Raw genomic sequence first — 12,582 nt, 5'->3', positions numbered from 1 at the left:
GGCAATGTTCAACGGTGGAGGTGGCTGCAGGTTCGAGCTCTTCACTCTGCTATCTCTCTTTGCTTCGAGCATATAGAGCGTGTGGGAGTGGAGGTTGAAAATGAAATGCCATAAAATGAAGGTGTAATTGATTTTACCCTCTAGCCGGCCCTATTTTACAATAAAAAGGAATTGGGTTTTTCAATCCACCCAAAGTTGTAAAAGCTTTTCACTTGAACCAAACGCATCCTAAATCCATTTTGATAGAAACTTTAAAAATAAAAATCAAAAAACAAAACAAAAATTTATATGTATATGACAAAATCAAGGTTGTTTGTAAAAAAGAAAACAAAGGATAGATTGGATTTCTATAATAAATTTGAAATTGTATTAATGAAAATTTCTCTCATAAAATACGTGGCGGTTGTTTATTGAATAGAAAACGTGTATAAAGTTAAAACCGTGTAAATTTGTTTTTGATTGAATCAAAAACCGCGTAAAGAAATTAATGGTGCTGAGCTGTTATATGGCTGGTTTACACTTAATGATTTAATAATGTCCAAATTGCTTACTTTTTTTTTTTTTTTGGGACAAGCCTATCCTATGTTTCGTAACTAAGGAAAGGAATTCGGAGCTATCAAAAAACAAAAAAGGTAAGGAATTTGCACATTATTAAATCATTAAGTGTAAACCGGCCATATAACAGCTCAGCACCATTAATTTCTTTACGCGGTTCTTGATTTAATCAAAAACAAATTTGCACAGTTTTAACTTTATACACGATTTCTATCCAATAAATAACTGCCACATAAAATTTTCATTAATATAATTTCAAACTTATTATAGAAATCCAATCTATCCTTTGTTTTCTTTTTTACAAACAACCTTGATTTTGTCATCCCTGTCTGAAAATTCAGATGCCCGAATTTTTATCTATCCTCTTATTAATGTCCGAGTGTTACACGTTTTTGCATTACCGTCGCCAAAGCAAATTAAATTTATCCTAGAATCAGCAGACATATATATAAATAGAACCAAATTTTTTATTAAAAAAAAATAGAACCAAATTCTAATTATATAAAAATAAATAAATAAATAAAATGCGGATATGTACTTTCTTAGACTCATACTCACGGCCGTTTTATTTTTTGATAAAACTTCTTAACGAAGCAAAATTATCCCACAGATCCTATATTATTTCCTTCCTTTTATCATAAACACCGACTATATATATATATATATATAAAACATAATACACAGTGGGTGACATGTATATTTTTACGCCGTTCTTCTCTCATTCTCTCTCAAACTTAATTTGTGTTGCATCTTTATCTTATACCGTATCTATTTTTCTATTGGCTCTTTATAGCATGGTTATATATGATATGAACCATGACTATGAAGCCTGGTTTGAGTTAGAAGCCTTGAATAATACAATCATCAGTGGTATTATTGACGATGATTCTGGTAGCACACTCGCTACACCACAAGACGATTTGTGCGATATAAACTTCACTATGTTACCTGGCTATTTTATTCACAGCGATTGGAACGATTTTATTAACAACAGCGATTTGGAGCATAACAACAGCAATCTGGAGCAAAAGTTGAAGGTAGGAGAAACGAAGATTGCAAAGGTAGGAGAAACGATAAATAGAGAAGAAACGAAGAATAGAGTTGCCAAAGAAACAAAGAAGAGGGATGCTTTTAAAGATATGAATGGTGTGCTTGTAAAATGTATAGAAAGTTTTTCCCAGAAACCTAGAACACCTACAACTAAAAGGCTGAATACGAAGAATATTTACACTCCAAAAGAAGAACTTACAACTAAAAGGTTGAATACGAAGAAGATTTACACTAAAAAGGAACAATCTTTTTCGAAGTTGAAGAGAAAAAATAGGGAAGAAGAGGAGGGTTATGTGAGAAAGTGCTCCCATTGTGAAGCTGAGGAAACACCACAGTGGCGAGAAGGACCCTTGGGGCCAAAAACCCTGTGTAACGCATGTGGAGTAAGGTACAAGTCAGGCCGGTTAGTTCCAGAGTATCGCCCAGCTGCAAGCCCAACTTTTGATGTCTCTAAATATTCCAATTTTCACAAGAAGATACTGAGAAATAAAGGATTAGATCAAAAGTGAAGAAGATTAGAGATATGTTTTTTTAGATTTGATGTTTTTTCCTTTTGAAAAAGATTTAGGATTATAAATTTTAATTATTCATTAATTTTATTGGATTGTGTTTATTTTATATATGGTTATCAAAATTTTAACAAAGTTTAGCGCGGTAGTTACATACTGATCAATGGAATCTGCCCACAACCGCACAAAGGAATCTGCCCACAACCGCACAAAGTACTCCTAATTTGGGATAGTAATTTTGTCCTGCTCCTCCCTACTTTGCTTTGCACAAGTTTTTTCTGCCCCGCAAAGGTGGTGGGGCGAGAAAAGAGCAAGATTTTAGCCCCGCGCCATGGGACAAAGTGAGATGGATTTAGACTCTTTAGACCCACCCTGTCCCGCCTTTCCCCATTCTCACCCCGCATTGATAAAGATTATAATTTTAAATTTTTCATACCCTAAAACTCTACTATTTAAACAAACATATTAATATTAGCTTATTTTATTTTACTCAACTTGGTTCTCTACCTCTATTTTGTTATGTGCTATACTATAAGATTTATTTTTTGTAATTGTCTTGTAAAACACTTGGATAATATCATTTAATTTTTACTAAAAATTAATTTGATTTGATGGGATAAATTTAGTTTGTAATTTCAAGTATAATTTTATTGATGAAATAGGTTTTATTAAAAAAAAATGTACTAGTTGTAGGGCAAATTAATAAAAAATAGAATTTTACAGGGTGGGGCGAGGCTTCGCAGGGCCCCAAGGGGCGGGAATGGGGTGAGAAAGTTTTCTTCGTCATGCGGGGTGAGGCGAGGATAGGGTAAGACAAAACCATGCAGAACGGGGGCGAAGACCTTATTCTTTGGCCCTGCCTCGCCCCATTGCCATCCCCACTCCTAAGACTCAAATATAGTAAGAATGTGGTAAAACCCTTGCAAAGTTCCCCAATAGTTTAGAGTTTTATGACATTGACTTGCTGTCAAATTATTAGGTACATGCTTCCTCATCTACTCTACCATGAATTTACTTAGCAGGATTCACTATATATAGACCGCGTACATGCTCTCTCATCTACCCTATCGAGAATTTACTTATCTACTCTACCATGAATTTACTTAGTAGGATACACTATTTGTCATCATCGAAGTCTGTCTTGGAGTTTGTACTTAGTGGTACAAGTTGTATTATATGAAAAGTATCACTTGGTCTAGCACTACAAATGCCATCAATGTTGTTCTGTTAGCCTTTGACATTGGACAACAATATCACCAAGTCTAGCACTGCCATCACTTGACAGTTGTGTACTTGGGAACATCACTTGATAGTTGTTTACTTGGGACAAAAAGAAGTATTTTTTTGCTTGGGTAAGGCTTAGCTCCAATGTACTAAAGCATACACAACATACAACATAGTTACGTGACAAAAATCGAACACATGTTCATATCGTATCAGCTTCAATGCACTAGAGCTAAATTGTATCCTTTTTGCATATTTCAAACAATAACATAGCTAAAAGCTCAAATTAGTGTGAAACACTAATGCCTGTTTAGACCCCTAATTTTAAAATTACGGTTTAATTGTTTTTACTCTAACTTATCTAAGTGCAAAACAAGAGTAAAAGAAGCGCAATCATCGAAACTACTCTCTAAGCCATAAGCAAGCAAGCAACAATCAATATAAAGCTTAAAGAGTAAAAGAAGAGAGATGCAAACACAAGATAATACCAAGACGTGTTATCGAAGAGAAAACTGAAGAACTCAGAGCAAAACCTCTCCGCGACCCTCCAAGTCAAAATCGATCCACTAGTAAATAAATTGGAGTACACGAATAACAAAAGACCCTCAAAGCCTAGTTTACCTAATGTACTTTAGCGCTCCAAGCTCCTGCTACCAACGGACTTCTAGGAGTCTTGTTTTCACTAGCTTACTAGATCCCGCAATACTGCTCGATTGCATCCGCCAAGCCTCACCGACTTCTTTTGGAAAATCCCCAAAGCTTCTCAAGTTCTAAAACACTCTCTACACTCAAAATAAGTGAGGGTTGGTTTGAGTACAAATCTCCTCTCAAGGTATGACAATGGGAGAGGGAAGGAAAATGGATTACAATGATTTCTCACTAAAAGATGAGTAGCTCTCTCTCTAAAAGGTGGGTGTGTTATGTCGTAGAAACCTCTCTAAGGTTTTCTTTTTGAATAGCCTTTTTTACTTTTATGAGTAACGAGGGTAAATATAGTATGGGTGAAAAGTAAGAAAGTCACACTTAAAATCTTCAAGGCAGAGAGTTTCATGGGTACCTCGTAAGATGGCCTATCTTACGAAGTACTCACGAAATGTAACCTGGCACTTGATTCTTCAGCTTCCAGCATGTGGCTTTTTCGCAGGAACCTTTACCCGCGAACTTCTTGCAAGCAAGTCATGAAATTGCATTAATCTTTATTGCATGCTTAATTCTTCACTAACTTAATATTAAACTCAATACAGTAAAATCCCACAAAATACAAGGAAATAAATTAATGCAATTACAACACTTTTTGTCATGGAATAAAGCCAACATAAAACATAGTTGTAAATCACAACTTTATAATCTCTCTCTTTGGTTATTCCGTGACCAAAAACACCATAAAACAGACTTTAGACTTAAACATGAGTTAGGGAATAATGTCAAAACTCACTCACACCTAAATTTAAAACCTATGATGAACTCAGAACACAATACCTGTATCCTAAAACACTTGAACAATATGCATTAGACCTTCAAGGTAAAGCAAGTAATAAAATGACAAGTATAGTGTAACAAGTAAAAATGCGATCAAGTAAACATGATGTAAAACATATGAGCAACTTGATCAAATACAAAATAGTCATATGGAAATGACCACAATGATCACATAGCAAAGAAAATGATCATCCAAACATGCAATCAATAAAGCACAATAGCATAGAGATGTATGCATGTCCAACACATAAATACAATGTGATAAGAACAACAAAGTATAGATACTAAACATAACTCAAAGCACCATAAAACCAAACAAGAAAATAAACATAAAATAAACCAAAAAAATGCAAGGTTTTCTTGAAAAAAAATGTCATCTCCCTGTTGGTATATGCATCTCCCCTATGGAATTTCTCCCCCTATGAATGTGCACGAGATAGAATTCTCCCAATGAAAATGTGCACAAGAGCCATATAGAAATGACAATACACTCTAGTATACTCTCCCTCTTTTTGTCACGAATAGACAAATGAATCAAGAGGAAGGAGGGAAAGAAATGAAAATATGGATAAGGGTAAAGATGTATGATGGGTGAAAAATGAATGAGAAAATGAAACTCAAACAAAAGATAAAGTATCTTAAAAGCACAATGCTACAAAGCATAAAGAAAACATGACATACTAAGGATGATGGAACAAGGTATAGACCAAGGCATGACATAGACACAAGAACATGTTATATGTGCTAAAAGGTCTAAAAAGACTTAACTAGCATGAGTGAATGCAAAACATGTCAAGCGATAAAGTGTGTGCATCAATGGTGCATCTAGTGTGCATGTGAGATGCATGAGCAAGCACTCATGGGGCAAAGTGTGTAAAACACACAATCAATGATCAAATCATGATAAACATGAATAATTATGGTGATCCCCTAAAATTGGTTCTCAACAGAGTCCAAAACAATGAAAAAAAATACCATAGAGACATTTTATCAAACACCTAGTGTGTACACACTATACATATATGATGAACAATGCATGAACATGTGAAAATCTACCCTTAATACATATTTAGAATACCACAAGAGGTCAACATCCAAAGCAAATAGACATTTAAAACAAAACCCAATAAAAAAGATTGACAAAAATTAAGTTTTCCAAACTCCATTTGAGAAAATTCCAACTATGAACATAAAACTCCCAAAAACATAATTTAAGGATTAAAATCAATTAAAAGTATTAAAGATTACCTTAGAGATGTTTATAGAATGCAAAACACTTAAAATTAGTTGGGTTTTGATGTAGAAGCTTTGAAAAAGATGGTTTGGAGAAGATGGAGTCATAATAGAGTCATATAAGGAGTTTTGGACCAAAAACTCACGAAATACCCATAAAATAGCTGATCTAGACATTTCACGAGTAGCTAACTCGCAAGTTACTCGTGAGCTACTAGCGAAAGCCACTGCCTGATGACCAAAAATGCCAAAAATGCATTTATCAGCTTCGCTACACGCAGCTAAGTTGCAAACTACTCGCGAAAGACTCTAACCCCTGTTTTTCAATAAAAAAACAAGCTTGAAACATTGAAAAACAAAGTAAGTACAAAACTTAAAAACAAAGAGTGATGAAAAACAATTCCAAATACAAATAAAATTATCAAAAATCTTTTTGGTTTGATCTACTAAGGCGTGTTATCAAAGAGGAAACTGAAGAACTCGGCGAAAAACCTCTCCGCGACCCTCCAAATCGAAATCGACCCATTAGTGAATAAGTTAGAGTACACAAATAACAAAAGACCCTCCAAGCTCCTACTATCAACGGACTTCTCGAAGTCTTCTCTTCACTAGCTTACCAGATCCCACCATATCGCCTGATTGCATCCGCCAAGCCTTACCGACTTCTTTTGGCAAATTCTCAAAGCTTCCCAAGTTCTAAAACACTTTTTACACTCTGAATATGTATGAGTTGTGTTTAGGTACAAATCTCCTCTCAAGATATAACAATGGAAGAAGAAATGAGAAGAGACAACAATGATTTCTCACTAAAGGATGAGTGACTCTTTCTCTAAAAGGTGGGTGTGCTGTGTTGTAGAAACCTATCTAGGGTTTTCTTTCTGAATAGCCTCTTTTACTTTTATAGGTAATAAGGTATATATAGTACGGGTGAAGGGTAAGAAAGTCACACTTAAATCCTCCAGGCAAAGAGTTTCGCGAGTACCTCACGGGATGGCCTATCTCGCGAAGTACTCGCGCAATGAAGCCTGGCACTTAACTCTTTAGCTTCCAGCACGTGCTTCTCACATGGCTTTTTCACGGGAACCTTAACTCACGAACTTCTTACGAGCTAATTGCAAAACTGCACTAATCTTCATTGCATGCTTGATTTTTCACCAACTTAATACTAAACTCAATACAGTAAAATTCCACAAAATACAAGGAAATAAATTAATGCAATTACAATACTTTTTGTCATGAAATAAAGTCATGAAATAAAATCAACATAAAATATAGTTGTAAATCACAACTTTACAATAGCAATAGCGTCAAGAAACCCAAAAACTCAAAGCATGTTTCTTTCTAACTTACAATGTTCATGGTTCTTAGGTCTTGCTCTCTCTGCATTCTCCTTTTTGTGTCAATTTCAATGCGCTAGAGCTAAGAGCATCTTCAGCAGATTCTCCAAATTTTTGTACTATTTGAAGAATGAACAGTGACTTTTACCTTTTAGCTACCCACTTTTTCAAATACATTTTCCAACAGATTCTCTATCTTATTTAAATATTATTTATTCATTCATTCTTTGTTCTTTTTTTTATCATCATTTATTCTTTCTATATTCACTCCCAATTATATTTTTTAATGAAAAATGTTATATTCATAACATTTTTCACAATACTTTCACAAGAATCACATCAAAATCTTATGTGAAAAATTGTTACTAGTTCTAATTTGAACCCACCGCTGAAATTATTTTTTTACTCACCAATATTAGCTAATTACTTAAAATTTATTGTGAAAATATTGCGGTAGTATCTCTAAAGAGTCATTTCTTATTCTTTTCCTTTCTTACATCCATATGTTTCCTCTCTTTTTTTTTTTCTTTTTTTTTTTTTTTATTTTTTTTTTTTTTCTCTTGTTTTTTCTCCACCACACAGTATACCCATATATCTCCTCTCCTTTTTTATCTCTACTTTCCACTTGATTCCAGAACCTCCCTCTTTCTTTCTCCTCTTCCTCTGTGCTTCCTTTTTGTTTTTATTTTCTTTCCTTTCGACTCACTTCACACACACAGCCAACCATGATCTTTTGACTTCCCCTCCATTTTTGCATTTTTCTTTTTTCTTTTCTTTCTTCTTCATCTCACTTCACTCACACACACAGCCGGCAGAGAGATTGGCCTTCGTTTATCTTTCTTTCTTTCTTTCTTTCTTTCTTTTTTCTTTTTCTTCCTTCTTTTCTTATTCTGATTCACTTTGTTGTTACAATGGAGCTTAGATAGTCTTTCATGTTCTTGATCTGTTGTTTCTGTTTTGATTTTAGATTTTTTGTTCTAATTAAATTTGAATTTTTCTATGTTCTTGATCTGTTATTTCTATTCTGATTTTAGATTGTGTTTGTGTTTTGATTGTGTTACCGTTTGAGAGAAAGACAGATGAACAAAGAAGAGAGGAGGAAAGAGAAAGAATTTTTTTTATTCAACCGGGCAATTTTTTAAGATAAAATAAGGGTATAGAGTTGCTACAGTATTCTCTAAATTAAGAGAACTACTGTAGCAACTTCAAAAAAAATTTGGAAAAGTTTTGTTTATAGAGAATCTGTTGGAGTGTGAACAGTAGCATTTTCTCTCCAAAAAATAGAGATAGAGCATCTCCAATAGATGCTCTAAGTTGTATCTTTTTTGCCTATCTCAAACAACAACATAGCTATAGCGTTAGTAAGAAACCCAAAAACTTGAAGCACGTTTCTTCGAAATTACAATGTTCCTGTTTCTTAGGTAATGCTTTCCCTTCATTCTCCCATACATTTTCCTGTCTATAGTGCTTACAAGATTTATGATCATTTACTTTGTCGTTTTCAATATTTAGAATAATTTGTTGTTTTCAATATTTAGAATTTAGATTACATATGGTTAAAAAGAAATGTTTCTTTTGTATTTATGGATTGTCAAATATGTCTTTCTAAAGTCTCGAGAAAAAGAAGATGGGGGATTTTGATTCTCAAATCTTTTTTTTTTTTTTTTCTTTCTTTCTTGTGCTTTTTAACGGTAACACAGAGGTGGATTAGAGTGAAGGGTGAAGTGACACTATTGAAACTGTGGGTAGGCAAACATCAAATCGATCCAAACCACAAATGACTAATTTAAAATTATACCTATGATTTGACTAATTTATAATTATCCCTACTATTTAACTTCTTTGAAGATAAAGCCTCTTTGGTAAGAATATTTGAATATAATTTTTTTATTTTGCAATCCATAAAATAATGGCCTCCACACTTGAATGTATTGTTTAGCTAATATTTTCTAAATTCAGTTTTCAAAAAACAATATCCTATTTTCTTGATTTGGAACAGGATTTTGAAAATGACTAAAAGGGTGTTTTCAGGATACAAAAAATGTTTTTAATAATATAGATATAAATAAATTGAAAATAGTAGATACCACATATTTGTCCAAACCCTTTTATCTCTTAAAATTAAGGAGTTTATCTTTGTCACAAAAAGAATTCCCACACTTCAGATTTAAAACTTATCATTAAAAAAAAAAATGATGAGCTCTATTCTTTTATCATTATCCACACACACACACACACACAAAAGTAATTGCCAGATTCTACATGTTTTTTTTTTGTAAATATATTTTTTTTAAATCTCAAAATTAGAAATGATCTCCCAAACAATTATTTTTTGTTTTTAGTATTTTGAAAATTTTTCTTAAAAGTAGTAGCCAAACTCGTAAAATATAAAAATTATTATTTGAAAACTAGTTTCAAGTTCAATTTTTTGAAAATTGCTTTTATACTATTTTAAAAGTAAAAACAAAAAATCTCCTATCAATCAGGCCCTAAGTGATCGGTTTTGATAGGCTAAAATCAAAGACTTTCCCAAAAAGACTTGTACTTATGGATAGGTTGTTTTGTATTAATATTTTAAAGTATTGAATTAATGTTAGAATTTAATATCTATATAAAATATATTTTAAAGTAGTGATTTAATATTGGATTTTCAGATTTGATTTTTAGACTTTGGAATGAAAATTTCATTTGTGTTTTTTGAAATCTGATGTTATTTTTTTAGTATTTTAATAACTGATGTGTCAATAGTCTATATAAGCAGTTTGTAAAATAATTTGTAAAATAGTTTGTGACTGTAGAATTGCTTTTTTTTTTTTAAGTTGTAATTTTCCATTTTTCTTGTACAAGTTAAATGCCAAAAAAATATTTTCAAGAACACTATCATATATCCAGATAAATCGTTTTGTTATTTATTTTTAAAGAATGTTTTATGTCAAAACAAACAACCAAATGACACTATATATTGATGATGTATAATTTGTGACCTCGTCAACTAGTCTGACTACAATCAACTACACTAAGAAACACATTTTGATTTGGAGCAATACAACATAGTTAGTAATAAAGGTAGTTTTGGATATTCCAGAATATGCTAATTAATCATAGTTTTTCTTTGCATTTTAACGAAGAGTGTCAATCCACTAACTCATGCATGACTAAAAGAAGCTTTTGATTTTTTAAACACACACTCTCTCTCTCTCTCTCTCTCTCACCAAATGCATCCCCTATATTCCCTTCCCACTGCCAGATAATATATGTGCTTTGAACCTGGACATTTCGATTATCTAATGCGAGAGATCCTCCCCAAATCTCTTTGAAACCCACTAAATGCTGTCTTATTCCTATCTTACTTTTTTATTTTAATAGGGTTTTCTGTCTTGTCTGTTTTCTTCTTTTTCTTGAGCAAGTAAAGGGTGGGGGTGCAGATTGGAGCTAATAACTTTCATTTCATTGTGTCATCTCTTGGGTTTATTTGTATTTCTCTATTAATTCTGAATCAAAAATCAATGCTAGCTTTAAATGAAAAATAAATAACCATTCCTTTAGCAAATTAGCAAGGCCTTATAGGATGGAGAAAATGATAAAAGCTCACTCCATAAGCTTTTAATTTGATGGATAACTCCAAATAATCTGGCAATGACTTTTTCTTTTTTTTTTTGTTTTTTGGTCTTGAATGTTTTTTTTTTTTTTTAGTATGACCCTGGTTGGCCATTCGTAGGACAACCTTCAAGGTTAATTCATTTACAAAGTGATTAAACAATAAATTGTCGACACTTCTATCAAATAATAATTAAATAATAGATTGTCTGACACTAAACGAAAAGTGTAAAGACACAAAAAAATAAAATAAAATAAAAATAATTATGCACTTATTGTCACAACTGAAAAATTGATGGAAACTTAATTATCTATCCGCATGATTAAACACTCATCAAATGTTTTTGAAAAATAGAAACTCATCATAAAGCAATGCTTTTAAAAGTATGGATCCTTTTCTTAATCACCAAGGAAGTTTAGACATATTGTCCCACTTTTGTGCTTTTACTTTGACGGGAAAGGTTAGACCAGCTTTAGTCGAATGTTTATCTTCTCTCTATATTTTATTGGGATTTAGATGTTTCATGTCTACTTTAATAAACACCTCAAAATAATCTTTATCTTTTAATTAAATTGTTTTCCTGTAAAAGAAAAACAAAAGTTGAAAGAGTAATGTATCAGTTCTAAAATATCTGAAAATATAGTGATCATTATAAATAAAAATAAAAATAAAACTACAAATTACAGTGAAGAGCAGCAAAATAAAAAAATGATATTTCCCATGGCAGAGAATGAAATTTTCAGTCAATCACATTTCTCCACGCCATACCTCTAAATCCATATAAGTACGTTCAAGATAGTCAACCCAAAAGTATACCACGTGAATTCTATTGTCATTATTCGGATATCAATGAAATATTTCAAATGTCATTGAATAAATTACAAAAAATACCAAAAAGTCAATCGCAAGTCGACACGTGTTCTTGGGCTCTTCTTTCAATATCCCAAATTACGTTCAAGAAAAAGGAAAACTTTCACCACCCTTTCCTCCATTTTTCTTCCCAAGTCAAGCTCCTTATACTAGACTAGCTTTCTCTTAAACTGATTCATTCAAGTGGCTTTTGGTTCAACAGGTTGTATTTCTTTTCTACACTTCGTGATGCTGGAGATTGGAACTTTGACTTTCACTTCCAACCAAAGGCTACGTATAGAGCATTAAGTCATTGACAATGAACCACTTACGCATATTAGAAGGTGGCAACCAGTTGGATTACAATTCACTTTACTTGGATCTACCACAACATAAAAGCAAAGAAAAAATATGTGAAAATTTCAATATATGTTTCTAGACTTTTCGAATTTTTAAAGACCTTCCAAGGTGCAAAAGAGCTTTGGTCAAAATTGCAACGCATTTGGCAAATTTTGAAAAGAGCTTTTAGGTCAATCTTGAAAAGTTGTGGTTTTGAAGTTTCTATCTTAAAATTCTTTTAAAATTTTACTTAGCTTTTTCGTGGAAATTGTGAAGGTTAAAAGTACTTCTGATTTTTTTTTTTTTTTTTATATTGACATCTAATACATAATGTGAGGAAAAAGGCCCAATTTAACATAGTGGGCCGAGAGCCCATGTGAGGATTACTGTGCGTCCGAAGAGAAGGAGA

General features: G+C 32.5%; 1 protein-coding gene across 1 annotated transcript; it reads left to right on the top strand.

Annotated features, from left to right (window-relative positions):
• Positions 1-1,349: 1,349 nt before the first annotated feature.
• LOC112008550 (GATA transcription factor 11) lies at positions 1,350-2,114 on the top strand. The gene has a single exon (XM_024040875.2). It carries the CDS (start codon positions 1,350-1,352, stop codon positions 2,112-2,114), a length of 765 nt encoding a protein of 254 aa, XP_023896643.1.
• The last annotated feature ends 10,468 nt before the right edge of the window (positions 2,115-12,582 follow it).

The sequence above is a fragment of the Quercus suber genome, unplaced genomic scaffold (assembly GCF_002906115.3).
Source record: "Quercus suber isolate HL8 unplaced genomic scaffold, Cork oak 2.0 scaffold_63, whole genome shotgun sequence".
Classification (NCBI taxonomy): domain Eukaryota; kingdom Viridiplantae; phylum Streptophyta; class Magnoliopsida; order Fagales; family Fagaceae; genus Quercus; species Quercus suber.
The sequence above is the reverse complement of the archived record's forward strand: the minus strand, read 5'-3'. Positions and strand labels throughout refer to the sequence as shown.